The 21,469-nt window shown below is 33.7% G+C and overlaps 2 protein-coding genes across 2 annotated transcripts; both read left to right on the plus strand.

Annotated features, from left to right (window-relative positions):
* The first annotated feature begins 7,164 nt into the window (after positions 1–7,164).
* On the plus strand, positions 7,165–9,397 carry LOC132068576 (delta(8)-fatty-acid desaturase-like). Its single transcript, XM_059462214.1, has 2 exons — positions 7,165–7,648; positions 8,056–9,397. Exons 1-2 carry the CDS (start codon positions 7,456–7,458, stop codon positions 9,180–9,182), a joined length of 1,320 nt encoding a protein of 439 aa, XP_059318197.1. The 5' UTR covers positions 7,165–7,455; the 3' UTR covers positions 9,183–9,397.
* Positions 9,398–15,684: 6,287 nt separating this feature from the next.
* On the plus strand, positions 15,685–21,255 carry LOC132068577 (uncharacterized). Its single transcript, XM_059462215.1, has 2 exons — positions 15,685–16,092; positions 20,415–21,255. The coding sequence occupies exons 1-2, from the start codon at positions 15,818–15,820 to the stop codon at positions 20,932–20,934; spliced, it is 795 nt and encodes a 264-aa protein (XP_059318198.1). The 5' UTR covers positions 15,685–15,817; the 3' UTR covers positions 20,935–21,255.
* Positions 21,256–21,469: the final 214 nt, after the last annotated feature.

The raw sequence follows: 21,469 nt of genomic DNA on the forward strand, positions 1-21,469 counted from the left end.
ATGGAAGTTGCGAGATTGTTATGAGTCTGACTGGTGATTATTGGAGTGAAGTTTATGATTAAAGGGTATTGTTGTGTGGTAGGTAGACGTATGAATTGGTAGAGTTGTTATCATGTTTGTCTGTGAATTCTTTACTAATATGTGTTATTAACCATTGTCGGCCTATGATATTTACTCAGTACGCATGGTTTGTATTGATATTACACTTGCTACACTCTTTTTGGGGTGTAGATTGTGTCAGGTGATTGATCGAAGTATATGTGGAAATACGCGGTGCTTATCTGGAAGGCCTCCTCCCACTACATTTTAGGATGGAGGTTGAGTCTTAGAACGTAGTGAAACTCTAGAATTACTTAGTCGCTCTTGTACTAGTCTAGACCACGTCTTGGGAAATTGTATCGAGTCTGTAATCATGTATTGTTGTAATCACATAAACATTTGAGTTAATGAATATATTATGGAGTTCCACTATATTGCTAATTATCTTATGCTTAAAATGATTTGTTGCTTAATTGATATGTCAATGAATGGGAGGGTTTGTGTCACGACCCAAACTGATGAGTCGTGACGAGTGTCTGACCTCTAGCGACCAAGCACCCACTATATACATAAACATGCTAAAGAATCTTCTTGGACATCTAGGGCCTATACATGACTTAAGGCCGATCTCATAAATAGGCGACATCATGAACAACGAACAATATGTATATACATAAACATGCTAAAAATGAACGATTGAGGTCATAGCCGAACAACTAATCATGGTATCTACATATGAACTAGTATACGTTCACAAAAGAATAGAAGCCGACAAGGCTACATCGTATATGTGCGACTAATATATACAATTGTCTCTGGGACCTCTACCGGATTAAAGCCATCATCATAGTGACGAGACAAGGCCCCTACGCCATACCCATCTATATACATCTCAAAACATAAATATATAATGCTAGCATACCCGAAAATACCGCAACTCAAAGGCGGACTTCTAATGCTTCTAAGAGCTCGCTTACCGACCACCTGTATCATAGCATGCCAAAGGATAGATAGTCCTACTACCTTGAAGTATACTCGGACCACTCGTTGCAAGTCTACCTATACTATTTTCGCGGGCACGAGTTTACGCATCCTCCCAAGCAACGGGGAGTCAATCTAACGGATAATGTGCGCAGTATGTGATGCATAATATATATATATATATATACAAGAATCATGAATAAGATGCCGAACTCATCAACTTACGAAATAAGACTATCTCGTATTTAAATGTACTTGATATAAATAACGGGGTAGAAATCAGTATCCTTGATGTATCACTTCAACTCGCATAAATACGTTGAGAAACCGACAATGCCTTGACAAGCGGGGGGCGCATACTAATAATGATGGACGTGCTCTATGATTATCAGATGAATAAATAAAGGTCATACATATATATGTGCGTGTATAATCGCGGCCGTCGAACGTTCTCTTCTCATATCATATCGGCCTGCTCGCGGCCATCATCATATACATTCTTCGCGTACGTGCGGCGTCGATTCTCATATCATCATCATGGTGGTAATGCGTGTGTATAACGCCTATCTCTCTTCTCATACCCACATATATCTAATATACGTGTATATAACGCCTTTGTGTCACGGGTCAATGTACATAAATATATAATGTATGATGGATCCTCGTTAATGCATGAGTAAATTTCACTTTATACATAGAACTGCTACATAAGGGGCTTGGACCTCATACGAGAGTTTAAACTCTCTCCCTGTAAGGAACACTCATAAACGAGGGTTAAGACATGGTCGACGGACCGTCGTTGCTCTTGTTTTGGAGAGTCTCCATCAATCTTGCTCTTGTTTTGGAGAACAAGTTCTATGTCCTCCTCCATCTATTCATCCTTTTTGACAATAAAAAGGTTATGAGATCAATGCCTTAACCCTAAATGCCACCATGGTGGTCCTTGATTGAAAAAGAAAAAAAAAAACTCAACTCATGCTTACTTTTGAAAACATGGGCTCCAGCATTCAACCCTTGCTTACTGTTGATGCCCGGGCTTCAATTTACAACTCATGTTTACTTTAAACTCATGAGCTCTACTTTCAACCCTGTTCACTTTTAACATACGGCTCCAATATTATTAACCCGTGCATACTTTTGATGCAAAAGACTTCACTATTTAACTCATATCAACTTCTAATCATGATAAACAGCAGTGATATATGAAGATTATGTGAAGAAGGAAAATCAAGTTTATTTTGCCAGGAAATTCAGGCCAACGGGAGATTTGTTAGGGTTTGTCCTGAATTTGCCAACTTATTTGGATTCTACCAAAATTGTGTTTTACTTCGAAATGGTTTTCTTGGTACAAAAGGGATTGTGATAGAAAAGTGCTCTTCCATATTTATCCCTTTTCTTGGAGGAGAAGTTTTGCGCTTTTATAAATTAAGAATATTCCCTTCAAACAAAATTACAATAGCATCCACAATGTAATCGTTTAGGGAGTTTTGTTTAGGAGAAGATTTTTCTCTTCAAATGTTTTATGCTTTTATATTAGTTTTTCATAGGTAAATCAATTGATCAAATTGTCTTAGTTTAGTATGTTTTTCTTTGTCGTCTGATTTATCATCGTTCAAGTCTCACAATTGTTAGCTTTCGCATCACACCATGTTATTTTGATCCCAACATATACGCCAGGCTCATCTAGCAGAGTTTGAAAATTAGGACTACTTTCTCTAAGTTTTCCTGTATAAAACTCCATGCATTCCAATTTATGTTGCACCCTTCGATTCTCAAGAATCAATATGATTAATCTTTGAAGATAGGTTGAATTAGATCAACTTAATTAGGTTTTAAAATTAAAAAAATTAGATATTCAATAACTATTCGAAAAGTATTATAAGTTGTAATTTTTTTCATGTCAATATGGTAAAATGTACATTATAAGATGTCGGTCAAAATTTACCTTATGTGAATTTGAAAAACGAAAATTGTCACATAAATAAAAGCAGAGGAAGTAGTTAACTGAAGAATCAGCAAATAGTGGTCATTCCTGTGAAATAAAGTGTAGATCTTCCCATGGTCCATCTATTGACACAGACTGTCGGACGAAATTTCCTAGATAACTTTTCACTTCAATTAGGGAAGAAAGGACAATATCAAATACTCCCAATAAAACAAAGAGAAATAGTAGTACAACATAATATTAGTACAACTAATTGTACTTTGTAAGGGTTCGTACAAAATTAACATGTGGTTTTTGAACCTACAATCCCCTTTCCTCCTCTTTTCCTTCACTTTTCGACTTCTTCCAAACAGACACTTTGCAACTCTAACTAATTATCACAGAGAAATTTCCTTGGCTTTCAAGAAAAAAAAAATTATTGATACTAATTATGTGAGGCTTCTTTTTATCTTATAAGTTGGTAGATTTAAACTTTACACTTTATTAGGTTAACAAATTTTTGGTCTAGTAACTTGTATGATATATAGTAAACAGAAACATCACATATTTAATATTTAATGTCAGTTGTGTGAAGCACAAAATAAAAAAATTTAGCTGTTAAACAGCTACTGAGGCAGCTTATATGGTTTATTCCATTAGGTGATCTCACTTTCGAAGCCACATGCAGCCCAACTATTTTAAGGATATGCTAAGCATGCTTAAAATTGAATATGCTCTTGTAGTTGTTATATATATTCTTTTTTACTCAGCATATATATAGAATTCTAACAGAATCAAGGCAATGTAGAATCTGGCTCTATAGTCCTTATTGAATATGCACTACTACCCTTATAATTAAAGGGTTTAAGTTATATTTGTCATCAATATATCATTATAAAGAATGTTTTACATTATCAGATCATATTGTTAAGCCTCCTAAAAAATGTGAAATTTATAATCTTGAAATAAGATAGGAAACCTGCTACATGTAGTAAAGAACTAAAGATGACCTGATAGAATAAAAATATATTATACTGTATATATATAACTTAAACAGTTAAAACTCTTAATATATACAAATACAATTATAATTTTTTGGGTGAAAATCTGATTGTAAATCATTTTTCAAGATTCGAGCTCTTTTACCAAAATATAATTCATTGTTCTACGTACTGTAGAAGTTAATTAGATCTCATATGCCATGTTAATCACTGAGCATTCTTTCCATCTAGTCTAGTTTTTTCTTTGGATTTATTAATGGATCCTAATTCTCTTAAAAAAAAAAATTTTTTTCTCTTGATCTTTAATTCTTTACCCAAATTTAATTAGGACAGACACAATCTTCTCCTTTTCCGAATGCATGCGATTTGGTTTCTAAATTTTTATTACTATAACCATGGTAGAAACTTGCCCCCACATGTGTTTAACCCCGATCAATAGACGAATGACATGTGTCACTTTATTTAACTATAATTATTAATATTTAACCATAGTTAACAACCATATATTTTGCACATATCTTAAATTAAAATTTAAATAACATAACAATCTTCCAAATCACAACTTTAACAACAACGTAATTGCTACCATCTGTAACTATCTTTGCGTATGTAGATTAACTTTTTTGAATATTCATACTGCTCAATTTTAGATTTTTTTTATATCCTGTTCAAGTGCTATGAAATTGGAAGTCAACTAACTTTTTCAGCCAATTTGTTTTTTTGTTTTTTGCTTTTTGTTTTTTTTTTTTTTTTTTTTTTTTTTTTTTTTTTGAAATCTCATCATGTAAGGGGAGATTCTTCCGACTCTCAGACAATACTAGGTATAACTTTGGCAAAAAATATAACCATTTTAACGTTATAACAGAAATACTTACCTTTATTATATACCCTCCATATCACACATCTAAAGATTAACAAATACAATCATCTTTTATGAAAGATTACCATGAAGAATAAGTTAGGAAATTAAAGAAAGAAGAGGTTGGTGGCAGCCCTAAGTCTTTATACGTATGATAGCTAGTATGATTTTACTTCCTTTTAGGTTAATTGGTATTTAATTTACTACCTTTTTAATTTTCTTTATTTAAAATAAGACTCCTAGTAAACTTTAGTTTGTCCTCTACGGCTAACTTAACTACATTGGGTGTAAACATCCGGTGCGGATAAATTTTTACCCTATAACCATCATCATGCAGAGCAGCTGGTAATTAATTAGTTTGGGATTATAAGTTTTGGTAACTGTGTGTTAATTATTTTTCTACTATAAAGGAGTTTTTTTTCTTTTTTTCTTTTTTCAGAAAGCATTGATAGACATGTATTCAGGAAATTGATTTCCAGATTATAACATTCTTAGATTTAAGTTATATATAATAGTCTAAAAATCATTTACACTATCATTCCGCTTTTAATTGACTGTAGCAAGGTAAGTCCTTGTCATTTTAGGTCACCAATCGATTTTATTTTTGTGATTTACGTGTAGTTGAATTCCTATGTTCCGACGTACATTATGCTAACATATTCCACCACCAACCCAAACCCAAACCGAGGCTATTTTAAGTGACTGATTGTAAAAAGATTACATAGAATTTAAACTCTTATTTAATCAGCTAATTGTCAGACATTTATGGCAGTTCATGATAATCATGTTTGACGGATCTTATCTCTTATATTCAACCCTCGAGTCGATGCGCAAACGTTTGCATGTACATTAATTTTCAATGAAACTATTTGAACCAAATGAGAGTTGATTTAATTATTTAATAATAACGAATAATAACAATTGAAAGTGACCAAATGCATCAGCACCTGTTGCCAACTTACAAGTTACAACATGCCTTATGAATTAAAACATCAATATATTCTGTTTTACGAAATTATTAAGATTTGCAACTTTACCTTATAGTTATAGGGCTGTTGGATATATATTGTAACTTACGCTTAGATCGGCCTCTTTTTTTTTTTTTTTAAGAAAAAATAATATCCTAAAATTACATTACATATGCACTATACTAAAAGGGAAAAAAAACCATAACACTAAATAGTTGCATTTGATTTGTGTCACTGTAACAAACTATTAGCTATTATAATTTGCAACTTTTAAAATTAGTTACTACATTTTATTTATTTCAGAGGTACAATACATGCAAGTATTTTTTTTTTTTGAAAAAAAAAAAAAATTGGTTTCAACCATTTAAGTCACTGCTCCGGAGTCTGGGGTACCTCTGATCGAGTGTAATTAGTTTTTAAGCTTTGTAAAAGCTCAAAACCTTTTCTGTGGAATTAATTTGGTCGAAATGCAATATTTGCAAAATTATTTCTGTTAACCAAACAACAGCCATGGTGAGATATTACAAGAAAATTCAATGATATATACTTCAACTCCCTGATTATGCTGCAAACCAACCCACCAAGTGTTTGGACGTGTAGTTTTTTTTTTTTTTTTTTGTTTACCATTCAATTGCACCATTGGAAGAGACATTTGTAATTAAGTGGTGTCATTTGTCATTATTTCACCAAAAAAAGGTAGAGTGTGTGTATATATATATATATAATATTTTTTGATAAACAATATTTATATTATATGTATACAAGGTCGAAGCTAGAATTTTGAGTTTGTATTATAGCTTAGTGGGTTCTTGATAAATAATTTATGTGAATTTTTAAACATAAATATAATATTTGAGCTAAAGCTGTTGAACTCGTGGACGAAGTCCTAAATCTGCTAGATATGTACATAATAAAAAAACTTAACCACAAAAACTAATTTATGAAGGAAAGATTGCTCAAGATGAAGAGATCAAGGATCCCTTATCCCACCAATCTGGGACTCCAATAATACATTGTAATAATACGTCTTAAAATATCGCAACTCCTAAACCAAATCATTGTGTAAATTGTAATAACATTTACAAATATAGGTATAATCTCTTTTTTCTTTTCTTTCTTTCATGATAACAACTTAAAGAGGTTGGACTCTAATTAATCACTACGTGGAGAGTGGATTGCAATTTTACGAGACGTGAAAGTTAGTGAACCACATGTTACGTTAAAGCTACTTTATTTTTTCCCAAATTAGATCCCAACCTTACATGAACTACCTTTTAAAAAAATAGTTAGAAAAAAAAAAAAATACCGTTTTGGACGTTCCTCTTTCCGTACTTCTCTCTCTAATCACAAATCTCTTTCCATATCAAAACTAACTCAAAAAGCCTTTTAAAAAGCAGATAACAAACTGATATATTAACGTTCATAATCTCTTTCTTTTCTTTATTTAGTCTTTTTCATTCCTAAAACGAAAAAAAATAATCAAAACATCCCTGAAGTGGTTACAACATCTTTAGGGTTGTTCTGATCACCCAAAAAAAAAAAAAACCACCCCTTTATTCCTATGTTACACTTTTCTTTAATCATATTATAAAGGGGTTGGTTTTGTTATTGATGGTTAGATCTTTTTTAATTTTCTTGAATATATTCATATCTGGTTGATTATTTGTTTGAAATTTATTCATCATGAGTGATGATAAGAAATACATTACGGCTGAGGAGTTGAAGACACATAACAAACAAGATGATTTGTGGATTTCAATACAAGGGAAATGTTACAATGTTACAGATTGGGTGAAAGAACATCCAGGTGGCGATATTCCGATTCGTAGTTTGGCTGGACAAGAAGCAACTGATGCATTCATTGCTTTTCATCCAGGTATATTGGGTTCTGCGAGTTTAATTGAACCTATTGCATACGATTTGAATTATGTATACGTATGCAAAAAGTTAAAATGCCCTGTTTGAATCGACTGACTTTAGATTTTGAATTTCCATTAGAATTATGTATACGTATGCAAAACGTTAAAATACTCATTTTGAATCCACTGACTCTAGATTCTGAATTTTGATTAGAATTATGTATACTTATGCAAAAAGTTAAAATACTCATTTTGAATCCATTGACTATATTTTGAATTTCAATTAGAATTATGTATACTTATGCAATAAATTAAAATACTCATTTTGAATCCAGTGCTTCTATATTCTGAATTTCGATTAGAATTATGTAAACATAAGCAAAAAGTTAAAATACTCAAATTCTGAATTTCTCGATCTTTGCAGGTACTGCTTATAAATATCTTGACAAATTCTTTACTGGATATTATCTTAAAGATTACGAGGTTACAGAGGTTTCTAAGGATTACAGGAAACTCTGTACCGACTTTGCTAAAGCCGGGATGTTTGATAAGAAGGGGCATGGGGTGATTTATTCCTTATGCTTTGTGACATTGTTGATGTCGATGAGTTTCTGTGGTGTTTTGTTCTCTAACAATTTCTTGGTTCACATGCTTTCTGGTGCACTCTTGGGACTCTCCTGGATGCAAATCTCTTACTTGGGTCATGATTCCGGGCATTACTTGATCATGACGACTCGTGGATTCAACAAATTGGCACAGATTCTTACGGGCAATTGCCTTACTGGAATCAGCATTGCTTGGTGGAAATGGACACATAACGCACACCATGTCGCGTGCAATAGCCTCGATCATGACCCTGATCTACAACACTTGCCCGTTTTCGCTGTCTCTACGAGGTTTTTCAAATCATTGAACTCTAGGTTTTATGAAAGAGAGCTCACATTTGATTCCCTGGCTAAGTTTTTCGTGAGTTACCAACATTTTACATACTACCCTATAATGTGTGTGGCGAGGGTGAATCTATTCGTCCAGACATTCTTGCTATTGTTCTCGAAGAGAAAGGTACCCGACAGAGCTTTGAACATATTGGGAATTCTTGTTTTCTGGACTTGGTTTCCTCTTCTTGTTAGCACATTGCCTAATTGGACAGAAAGGGTGTTATTTGTGCTGATAAGTTTCTGTGTCACATCACTCCAACACATTCAATTCACACTTAACCATTTCGCAGCTGATGTATATGTTGGACAACCGGAGGGGAACGATTGGTTTGAGAAACAAACAAGTGGTACTATCGATATCTCGTGTTCTACTTGGATGGATTGGTTCTATGGAGGATTGCAATTCCAACTCGAACATCATTTATTCCCAAGGTTGCCTAGATGCCATTTGAGGAAAGTGTCCCCAATTGTTCAAGATTTGTGCAAAAAACATAACTTGCCATATAGGAGTTTGTCCTTTTATGAGGCTAATGTATGGACAATAAGGACTCTAAAGACAGCAGCAATGCAAGCTAGGGGTCTACTTTGGGAAGCTGTTAACACTCATGGTTAATTTTGGACTTGGAGAATTTTTTATAAATAAGTACCAAGTAGTATGGATTTAAGTAATGTCTCTATTTAATTTATGTTGTTGGGCTGGAGCAGTGAGGAGATGATTGTTCTTGCTTTTCAATTTTCAACTTTTGCTGTGTTGATATGGGATTTTGTTTTAAGCAACTCCTTCTATCTGCTTCAGCATATATTTATCCAAAATATGAATTTGGTTCATTTGTTCTTTTTTTTTTTGGTTTCCAACCCCCATTGGGGCCCCAGATTAATTCGGATTTGCGTCATGTAAACCCCATTAAGAAGCCATTTTAACACTGTCCATAACTGAACATTAACTTTCAAATGGATGGAGAGATCACTATCTGATATCCGACAACTTTGTTGGTTCATTTGTTTTAATGGATGGAGATAGATCTAAGTTTTGTACAGTATCTGACAACTTTGTTGGTTCATTTGTTTTAATAGTTGGACATATGGTTTATCTTGGTATAGTACTATAGATAGTCTCCACTTCTCTAAGTTTTGTTTTATCATTACTTGTTCATCTATCAGAATTGCAAAGTTGCTCAGATTATCTTTCCTTTGAGATAATACAAGGATGGTCCTTAGTTATTGCATCAGTTATTCATTAATAATTTCTTTGAGATGCATGGATAATTACTCAGTAACTCATAATATTTTTTTGGTTATAGTACTAGCAGGATAGCAACAATTAGCAAATGTTTACATTGTTCATGATTCTTTTCCTTTCTAAAAGCTAGATAAGGGAGAGTATAATAGAGATTAAGTGAGTCGCGGAGTCCGAAATTTTGGTAAGGATTTTGAAATGTTGATGAGTAAATAGTTTTTTTTCTGATGAATGAGTGCAATGAATTTTTTTAGTTTGGGGAATTATCATCCTTTTTTGCCCTTTTTTTAAAATTTATTGCAAAGTGATTATCTTTCCTTGAGATAATACAAGGATGGTCCTTAGTTATTGCATCAGTTATTCATTAATAATTTCTTTGAGATGCATGGATAATTACTCAGTAATAAATTTTTTTTGGTTATAGTAAAACTCTGTTTACATTGTTCATGATTCTTTTCCTTTCTAAAAGCTATAGCGATTAATAGAGATTAAGTGAGTTGCAAATGAAAATTTGGATGCTAAGCAAATAGTTTTTTTTCATGAATGCGAAAACATAACGAACCAATTAATTTTCTTGAAAGATCACCAAATTCTAAATTGGAAAAAAAAAAAGAGAGAGAGAGAGAACAAAGTTGGATGATTAAAATGAGCAATTAAAAAAGAAAAGAGAATAAAATAAGTGGTTGCTAACTGGCTATTAAATTTAGTTCGTCTTCTTTTTAACAATACTTCTTCTTCTCTCTAGAACATGTGGAAGGACTTCTCTTCTTTTTTAGGAAATAGGAAGGAAAGAAGAAAGACTAAAGGAGCTCCAACAAATAATTCCAACGTAACTCCAAACCAACATAGGAAAAAACCAAATGCAAATCATAACTCAAATACAAATAAGTTTAGTTGAAACATGGAAGAAAATAAAGGAAGAAAATAAATGCAAAAAAGATAGAAAAAAAAATACAAATCAACCAAGTAAACAGGGGGCGTTATTTGTATGTTTTCTTTTAAAGAAAGAAGATGACCAGGGTTTGAAGCAAGATTTAAATCGTGACTTTTAAAGTTGAACACCCTTCACCACTAAGCTATCTATCTCAATTATTTTAAAAGTGTTCAAAATTTATCTATAACTAGTTAATTATAATATCTAATCTATATACTAGTATCATTTTCCAGTCAAGGGCGCATGTGACCATCCTTGGCCATGAGTAGGGCTGTTAAAAATTGAACCGTAACCGATTACTCAACCGCAAAATTGGCTTATCGGTATTGGGTAATCGGATTAACGGTTGGTGAACAGATTAAAATTTTCTAGTCAAAGGTTTATTGGTGCGGGGGCGAATTACTCAATTTTTCTTATTGGGTAAACTTTGAACCCGTTAAGAATGATCGTACTTACATTTTTACCCCTAAGTATAAAAAGCCGATGTAGCAGAAACTTGATAGTTAACCCGTTTAGCTCCATACTCAATATAGTAGTATGGAGCTTTGACTTGATGTAGCAGAAATAGTAATTAATAGGATATGCATTTGTTTTGGGAAAAGGTGCAAATATACTTCTCAACTTTGCGATTTAGAGCAGATATACCCCTCATTAAAAAAAGTGGTGTATATATACCCCTGCCGTTACAAAATGGTGCAAATATACCCTTTTGGTTGATGGAATTTTTTGTAAAAATCATTTAGCTTTTTTTAATTTAAAAAAATGGCACGTGGCTTTAAAAAATGTCTACCCATTTTTTTTAGTAGACATAATTTTCTAAAGTCATATGGTAATTTTTTTTTCTGATGAATCGGGTTTGGTTCGTTTAAAAAATGGGTAAACTTATTTTTTTAAAGTCACAAAAATATATTTTTTTTAAACGAACCAGACCTGACCCACAAGAAAAAAACTAGCATGTAGCTTTAGAAAAATATGTCTACTAAAAAAAATGGGTAGACTTTTTTTAAAGCAACGTGACATCATTTTTAATTAAAATATATATATATATATATATATATATATATATATATATATATATATATATATATATATATATATATATATATATATATAAATGATTTTTTTTTTAAATTCCGTTGGCGAAAAAGGTATATTTGCACCATTTTATAATGCAGGGGCATATTTGCACCATTTTGTAACGAGGGGGTATATATACACCACTTTTTAAATGAGGGGTATGTTTGCTCTAAATCACAAAAGTTGAGGGATATATTTGCACCTTTGCCCTTTTGTTTTTATGGTATTCTTGGTGAGAGTTGAAGGGGAACTAGAAGGACTAAAATTTTTAGGTACAATTAAATTAACATGGGTAAATAGAAGAGAACAGAAAACAAACAACATTCTATTGTACCAAGAATTTATATCATTTTTTTTTTTATGCATTGCAAAGTATCTTTTACTTCCTGTAGTTTCTTACCAAATTTTACGGTGCTTTTGCCTTCGCTTTTCTCTCTTGCCTTTGGTTTAGTATGGAGGACTAATTACGTCTATGAGTTTGCATTGTCCTAAGTTTATTTCAGAATCAGGATTTGTACTTTGTTGTAATAGGATTAATTACCTTTGTTTTTATAGTTTCCTTCCCTTTAATTTGAATATAACAAGTTCAAGTGGGTGAAGTAGTTATGAAAAGAAATTAGCCAATGCATCATCCGGTAACCGTCCGATAATTGCTAACATGATACTTAACCAATCGATATCTTATTGTTGGCTAGTGGATTAGTGCATTTAAAAGTCGAGAACCGATTAGCCGAACCGTTAAGCCTAATTATCTGCCCGATCCCCCGATAAGCAGCCCTAGCCATGAGTGGCTCCGTCACCGAGTTAAGTATAGATAAATTTTTGAAGTAGAGGGGTCAGTCTGACCTTTTTCCTTTTAATTAAATCCAAGAGGTTTTTGTTTTAACAAAAAGATTAGAAAATAATTTTTAAAATAGGCTATTTCATTTCTGTTAGCTGAAAATGGCATATCTGAGCCATTTGTGTAATGCAGGGCTATAAATAAAATATTTTTATAACGGAGGATAAATTTGCTCTAAATTGCATAGTATAGGGGTGAATTTAGACTTTTCCCTAGACCCAATATTTTTATTTTGCTACACACATTTATATGTGTGTGCGTGTGTGTAGCAAAATAAAAATATTGGGTATATCATGGAGAAAATTGATTTGCAATATTCCAAGATCTCCAAAATGCAATTGTGAATTTGGTGGCTCATGGCAGATTATATACTAAAGATAGACTTGCCTACCGGGGCATAATAGGTGACCAAGAATGTCCTTTGTGTGGTGTTGGTCAGGAAAGTATAACTTTTGATGGCCATAGGCATTTAGGTAATTCAATTTTTGTCTTAGAGTTTTTTCATTTTTAGAATAATATGATATGATTAATTAATTATGTCTCAACTAGCTTATTGTTACCAACAAAATCTGAAGAGTTTGCGAAAGGAATATGAAATAAATAAATAAATAATAAGACAAAAAATGAAAGATGCTACGTGGAGGCAATTGTGGTGTTTTGAGCTCCCAACGTGCCTCTTAAAAAGTGAACGAATCTCTCCGCCACATATTTCGGGGTGGGTGTTAAATAGAGAATATTACTATACTTATTCGTTATGTATAACACCTTTATAATATGAAATTTAATGTAAAAAGGAGTTAAAAATTTCAATAAAGAACTTATAAAGAATTTTCAGAAATAAAATCTATCTCATAATTTTATATTAGTTCTACAAAGTAATTAGCTTGCATCTACAGGTTATATCTGTGCACCGTCTTTTAAAAATTTTATTGGAAGACATTACTATTTCCTCAAACTGGTCATCATTTCATAATAATTAAGTAAACTGTGATAAACGTTTGTATCTTTGACATGAGAAAAACAATAATCGCCTACTCCATTTCCGAGTAGTTTTTAAGAAATCTGAATATTGATTAACCAAAAAAAAAAAAAAAATTAGTTGAATTAAATTTAAGTATCAGTTAAGTCTACAGTTCATGAACAAAATGTATAAAGTATGTTGTAAAGCATGATGAATTGAGACGAGAAAAAGAAGGATTTAACTAGTATACTGTATTTTTTTATTATCAGTATAGCATTATTGTCAATAAAGGTTAATTATAATCTTGTATGAATTTTTTTGAATATTGAATATGACCTCCAAATAGTAGGGTCGAAGATCGACTAGTAAGACTGTGATTCCTGTTAATCAAATTATAACTTATCTTTCTGAAAGCGAAAGAACAGTATGTTTATTTATTGAGCCCACAGAAACTCGCGTTTTTCGCTTAAAATTTAATCACTCATGGATTCGCTAAAGGTTTGGATTAGTTCTTCCCTGGATAGAGCGAAATTCGATAATACCGCCATACGACGTTCTGGACATTGCGGTGATGAAGCTTCAAACGAATGGTAGCAATCACACGACACTTATTGATTTCTAGTTTTGAAAACAATGCAGTATGAGGGGAAAGAAAAAAAGTTTCTCAGTTTTTCGTTTTAAGAACGGAAAATGAGGCGAAGCCTTTGAAAATTTATAGCCTGCTATTTTGATCTGAACAGGTGTGAAAGTGCCTGTTCGGTGAAGGAGATGACCGTTGGTCATCGTTATGTCTATTGGGAAATAATTCTGTTGGAAAAAATTAATTCCGTTAGAAAAATTAATTTCGCGAATTTAATTAATTAAGTTAAATTTCGCGTGAATTAATTAATGTCAGGATTGGAAATATTAAATAACGAAAATGGAAATAAAATAAATTTAGTCCAAAAAGATTATCAATCAATCAGATTATTTGACCAAATTCAAATTCATACTTCACCTTTAAAGTCTCTCACTTAATGCATTTGTGGAATTTAAACTCAACAAAGACAACGGTGGATAAACTTCATCGAGAGAAAAACAATTTAGTTAACCAGCTAAAGCTCCTAGATGATCAATCAGTGAAAAAAATAGCCGAGTAAAGGTGCAGAGACCACCAGAAAGTTTGCCCAGAAGCACCAATTTTTAAAAAGGGTGCATAATAGCTCATTGATCGAATGTTTTTGCTGAAGTCGTGACATGTAAACAAACATAGTAGGAGAACATTTCGATCTACCAATACCAATTATACTTCTCTACACAAATTTACTTATAATTGATTTAAATGATTTGATAATAGAAAATATTCTCTCGAAACATTATATAAGAGTTACTCCATCCGCTCATGTTTTACTTATCACGCCTTTTAAGAATCAATAAACAAAATGATAATTTTATTATATCATCCTTAAATTATAGCATATGTTGGAAAATGAATTGAAAATAATTATAGTACTTAACAATAAGGATAAAATAGGTATAAATTGATATATATATATATATATATATCTTGATTTTCCAAGAGGAACAAGTAAAAGGGATACTCTCTCCGTTCCAATTTATGTGGGCCGCATTTGAGGCGAAATTTAAGAAAGAAAAGGACTTTTAAACTCGCTCGGTGTTAAGTAGATCTACATATATTTTGTGTGGTATAAATCATTCTTTAAAGATAAATTATTTTCAAATATAGAAAGATGTAAATTCATTCTTTTTCGCGGATTAATAAGAAAAGTATGTTCGCGTAAATTGAAATGAAAGAAAGTATTATTTATAAGATATAATAAAGTAAAAGTGAACGACGACAGTAAATTACAAAACAAAAAAGGGAAGAAAAAAAAAAAAACAATAAACATGTGAAAACTACAAATTTAAAAAACACTCCTAAAAATGTCAATTAGACATCTGTTAACTGTCCAATATTCAATCTCATCGACCAATAAGATCCATAATACTAATACTCAAATTATCCTAAAACAAAGCTTATCCTTTATTTCCCTCCCTCTCAACCTCTATGTCTTTTCCCGATAAGATTTTCAACCAAACAAAATACCAACTCTCTAGAATATTCGCACGCACAATATTTCCCTTTCTTTCTTCATCATAACCAAAAAAAAAAAAAAAATGTTAACTGCCACTTAAACTCTAATTTATCTGACTGTCATATGGCTACTACACTTTTGCCTTCACCGGTGATACACACTGGAAATGTAAAGAAATTTGGTATTACTAATGGTGGTGGAAGAAGAGTTGTTAAGGTTAGTTCGAGTGTTAAGGATTTGGAAGATGTTGGATTGTTTAAGGTTAATAGTATGAAAGTAGTGGATAAGGAGGAAGAGCAAAAACGGAATTATTATGTGAATACTGGTTCTGCTATTCGGATACTCAGAGAAGAGTTTCCTGCGCTTTTCTATAAGGAGCTAAACTTTGATATCTACAGGTTAGAAACATCCCATATTATTTGAATTCTAGTTATAATTGAGCGTTGTCTCGTTTGTCCTTCCTACCAATTAGTCATAGTATTACTTGTGTAGTTTTTTGTCCTAGGATTTTCTGTTACTATATGTTGTTTCATGTACTTCCATATTTCGATTATCGTATTTTTTTTTTTCCAAGACTGATTTGTCATGCTTTCTTATAGTATTTTGCCGTTGACTTCTTCACTTTCGTTATTTCCTTTTGCGAACTGCTTTGAATTGCTTTTTCTTGAGCTGACAGGGTATCGGAAACAACCTCTCTACCTCCGTTGGGGTAACATCTGTGCAGAGGCGGATTCAGGATTTAAACTCTATGAGTTCAAACTTTCAGAATTTTTAGTTTGAACATGTTGTATTTTAAAAGGTCGAAAGTTAGGGGTTCAATTGAAACCCCACCTAGCATGCTATATCCGCCACTGCATCTGTGTTACACTCTACCCTCTCTAGACTCCACTTGTGGGATCACACTGGATATGTTGTCGTTGTTGTCTATCTATATGTGCTTTGCAAGGCATAATTATCCAAACTCTTAAATTAGTATGGAGGTTGACAGAGGCGGAGCTAAGATTTTGAGTTTATGAATTCTAAATTTTAAAACAAGAAAGCTTTTGATAAATTGTTTATACATATTAAGTGGATTATTTGAACATAAATACAAGGTCTATGCTAAAGCTACTGATTTTTGTCGAATCTATAACTGGAATGCTATGGAATGCTAGGCCCGCACCTGGATGTTGTAGCAATATGTTGGGAGTTGGATCTTAGTTGATGAACAATAATTATCCATTGAGTCTTGAAGAAGGAGATTGCAATTTCTCGTTTATCTAAATTCTTCTACCTGGCCCTAACTAATTTTGGATTAAGGTTTAGTTGAATGATCCCTTTTTTGGGTTTGCTGGCGTATTAGTCTTTTCTTTGTGGAAAATTGTAGTGATAGTGGCTTCCTTTTTCAAACTTCTTTCTTCTTTTTCTTGACTTGGTTGTATGTACACTAGCTAGAATTCTAGTTCTCATCATCTGGCCTATGGGCAAGCGCATCTTTTAGTTAATACCTCAACTTTGGTCTCATCTTACCCTTTTTGTAGTCTTTAGTCGCCAAGAAGATTACCTACGCATTTAGTATCTTTCAATCTATACTTGTATCTCAAAACCAGCTGTTAAAAGAAATGAACCCAAGGGTAGGAAGAGGAAGAAGCACTAGAATTCCCTTCAGATTAAAAGCATGTGGTTATGAGCGACGAACAGTGGCTGGATGGTGGAACAACTACGGAGTGGTGGGAAATCTATCATTCAAATTAGCTAAAAAGTTGAAGATGCTTAAAGGGATTTAAAGTGTGAAACAAGGAGTGTTTGGGCGGGTAGAGGTGACAAAGAAGGAGATGGTGAATGAGGTGAGGGAATTAGAGAAGGTAAAAGAGGGGAGGGAGTTAGAGGAGAGCGAGAGAGAGAGAGGGGAAATAGATAGGAAACTAGCTTCTTTGGCTTTAGCCAATGAAACTAGTTGGAGACAGAAGTCGAGAGCATTGTAATCAGAGGAAGGAGATTCAATTATAAAATTCTTTCATAGGATAGCAAGTGGAAATAGAATGAGAAATTTCAAAAATTCAATAGTGGTGAATGGGATAGAACGTCATGAGAGGGGAGAAGGAAGAGAAGGGGCTATTATAGACTTTTATAGTCGATTATTCAAAATGGAAGTGGTGCGGAGGCCTAAGGGGGAATTAGGGTTTAATCAAATAGGGAATGGAAAAAGGGATTTGTTGGAAAAGGTCATTTGGGAAGAAGAGGTGAGGGAGGCGGTGAGGTGTTATGCACGAGATAAAGCTCCAGGGTCGGATCGATTCACTTTGACTTTCTAAGCGAGGTGATGGAAACCATTACAGAGTTTCAGGAGAGGGTATTCGAGAAAAGTCTTAATGCTTCTTTCATTTTCATCACATTCCAAAAAGAGAGGGAGCTTCGAGCATCAGAGACTATAGATCCATTAGTCTAGTGAGTAACATTTATAATATTATTTCTATAGTGTTTTCGATGGAGACCAAAGATGGTCTTGAATGAGACCATATTTACATCGCAAAATACTTTTGTGGACGGTTGACATAATGCAGCGCTGGCGGCTAATGAAGTGGTTGATTCTAGAAGGAAGCAAAAAGGCCCAGGCATTTCGTGCAAGTTGGACCTCGAGAGGCCTACGACCATATAAATTGAGAATTCTTGGATATCATAATGATGAAATGGGTTTTGGAGTTAGACAGACAAGATGGATCAAATACTGCATTTCTACTATTAAGTACTTGGTTGTCGTGAACGGCAACTCGTGCGGTTTTTCCGGAAGTTTGGGTGGGCTTAGACAGGGAGATCCTTTTTTCCATGTTGTTCATTCTAATTATTGTAGCTCTCACTAGGATAATAGATAGAGCTACAGAAGAAAGATACTTGAGGGTTTCACTAGTGAGGTTTGGGGAAATAATAACGTAAAGGTCTCACATCTACTTATGGATGACATTTTGGTTTCTTGGGATGCTGAGTGCTAACAAGTCTCAATTGGAACACTTGGGACATATGCTAACATGGTTTCAGGTGATGTCAGGCCTAAAGATAAACCTTAGAGAATAAGATATAATACCTGTTGGAGAGGTGGAGGATATACCAGCTTTAGCACAAGTGTTGAATTGTAAGGTTGAGCACTTGTCACTATCTATCCTGGCTTGCCACTAGGTGCATCAAATAAGGATCAAACAATGTTGGAGTTTGGTATCACAGAGGGCTGAAAAGAGGCTAGTGGGATGGTAGAAAAAATGCGTTTCCAAAGGGGAGAAGGAAATACTTATTAAGAGCACGTTATCAAGCATCCCTACTTATTATATTTCTTTGTTTCAGACTCCGACTTGCATAACCTAAAAGTTGGAAGGAATTCAAAGAAATTTTCTGTGAGATTCGTTAGATGGAGCAAAGAAAATTCACTTGATAAAATGGGAGACCGTTACGAAAGTGTTGGGACGGTTTTGGAGTTAAAGATTTAATGGTGCTCAATAAGTCCTAACTAGTTAAATGATTATGGAGATTTGCGGCGGAGACACATGCTCCTCGGAGGGAGGTGATAGCGAACAAATATGGAAATTTGGAAGGTGGATGGAGAATGAAAATGTCATTATGCCTTACTGTTGCAGCTGTGGAGAGATGTTTAAGGGGTGTGAAGAGTTTAGTGTGAATATGTCATTTCTGGATGGAGATGGAAGGAGGGTGGCTCTAGGGGAACAACTGGTGTGGGGACAACACTTTGGGCATCACTTTCCCAAACATCTATGCGATATCATGCCAGAAGGAGATGACAGTCCAACAAAACCAAAGATAACAAGATGTTGAATTTTTTTTAGGATTTGAGATGTAGGAGGAATTTTCAGGATTGGGAGGTAGCTGAATTTAAAGTCTGGTTGAGCTACTCCATAAACAAAGTGCACCAAAGGATAGTCAAGGTGTATGGAGGTGGAAGTGGGGAAAAATGCAGTGTTTTTTTGTTAAGTCCTATATGAGAAGCTCTTGAAAAGGGAGGAGGTTGCTTTTCCATATAGGCCGATTTGGATTTCGAAGACACCGAGAAAGGTGTGTTTCTTCACTTAGTTAGCAGTTAGAGGGGTGATCTTGGCAGCTGAGAATCTGTGAAAAAGGAAGAGTACCTATGTCAGTTGGTGCTATATGTGCAAGAGTTCGGGTGAAGACGTTGTTCATCTCCTTATTCAATATTCGGTAGTTTCAAGACTATGATGGAAAATTCTCACTTGGTTGGTATATTTTGGGTGATGCTTGACACGGAGAAGGAGGTAATGGCCAGCTGCAGTTATGGTAGTAGGAGAAGATGCAAGCCAGGGAAATTCATGCCTCTTATGTGGTTAGCCTGGAAGGAAAGAAATAAGAAGCTTTTGAGGGTGTAGAGATGTACTATGTTCAGTTGAGGAATAGTATTTCATCACTTATTTCTTTTTGGTGAACTCATAAGCTTTCTTTATGTATAGAAGATTGGGTGTCATGCTGTATTCTTTTCAATTTGTTTAGTGGTTTGTATGTCAATGTAGTGATAAGGTGAGATTGGTGAACGTCTAGTTTTAGATAATCAAGACAAATAATATGTATTGGAATAAAACCGGCTAAAGTAAAGAGGAATGAACATAAAGGATTCATTAGCCGACCTGAACTACTTTAGGATTAAGGTGCAAATGTTATTGCTGTTGTTATTGTCGTGATAAAGTATTTCTATTTCTTGATTGTGTTTTTCTATTCTCCACAGGGATGATATAGTCTTCAAAGATCCCCTCAACACCTTTACTGGCATTGAGAATTACAAATCGATCTTCTGGGCTTTACGATTTCATGGCAGGATATTCTTTAGGGCTTTGTGGATAGATATAGTTAGTGTTTGGCAGCCTGTGGAAGGCATGATCATGATTCGATGGACTGTTCATGGAATTCCTCGTGTTCCATGGGAGAGCCGCGGTCGATTTGATGGCACTTCAGAGTATAAACTAGACAAAGATGGGAAGATTTATGAGCACCGCGTTCACAACATTGCACTGAAGGGACCCCCAAAGTTCCATGTACTTGCTGTACAGGAATTAATTGGATATATCAACTGTCCCACCACGCCAAAGCCGACTTACTTTGTTATCTCATTCCCTTCTTTGGTTAACACTATGCCAACGGCAGAATTTGCAGATTTCAGACATCAACTTGGTTCAATTTTAGCCTCTGCTAAGAGAGGCGAGGAGGAACAATCGCAGCAAGATAATAGCATTGTGACGAGGTGCTAAAAGTTTTGATGAATCTTCGCGGTGGGTTGCAGAATGGCATCAGAACTATAGGTATTTATTCATATACATTATATATATATAAAACTTTCAGGAACAGCTGAATGTATCTGGAGTTCGTTCGTGTCTTTCTGGGCGTTATTCTTCATTGAACTTCAGTTACTGTCTCGAGTTAGAAAATTTTACAGCTGTATATTTTTGTATATAGTATATCTTACTACTGAGTTTGACAGTTATTATCTGGCTGAAAATGTTCTCCACAATTTGTAATGAAATATTTCCCTGCATAGAAGTGATATCCAACTCATGAAATAGTTTTGGAGATTTACGATTCTGCTATTTGTTCTGATGCTACTTTGACACTTCTCGTTTAGAACTCTGAACTATTCTCTTTCTCAAAAAACAATTTCAAGTGCAAAGCTGTAGTTATAAATTTTGGGGAAAAAGTTACTATTTCTAAATGAGCAAGTTTCCTATGATAACTAAAAAGTAAAATAAAAATAAATATAGAGAAGTAGGCGTAGTTAGACTTAACATT

Source organism: Lycium ferocissimum, chromosome 8 (assembly GCF_029784015.1).
Source record: "Lycium ferocissimum isolate CSIRO_LF1 chromosome 8, AGI_CSIRO_Lferr_CH_V1, whole genome shotgun sequence".
Classification (NCBI taxonomy): Eukaryota; Viridiplantae; Streptophyta; class Magnoliopsida; order Solanales; family Solanaceae; genus Lycium; species Lycium ferocissimum.

Coding starts and splice junctions, on each gene's coding strand:
- LOC132068576 (XM_059462214.1), top strand. CDS start 7,456: ATGAGTGATGATAAGAAATACATTACGGCTGAGGAGTTGAAGACACAT. Junction 7,649..8,055: donor ATTCATTGCTTTTCATCCAG/GTATATTGGGTT, acceptor CGATCTTTGCAG/GTACTGCTTATAAATATCTT.
- LOC132068577 (XM_059462215.1), top strand. CDS start 15,818: ATGGCTACTACACTTTTGCCTTCACCGGTGATACACACTGGAAATGTA. Junction 16,093..20,414: donor CTAAACTTTGATATCTACAG/GTTAGAAACATC, acceptor TATTCTCCACAG/GGATGATATAGTCTTCAAAG.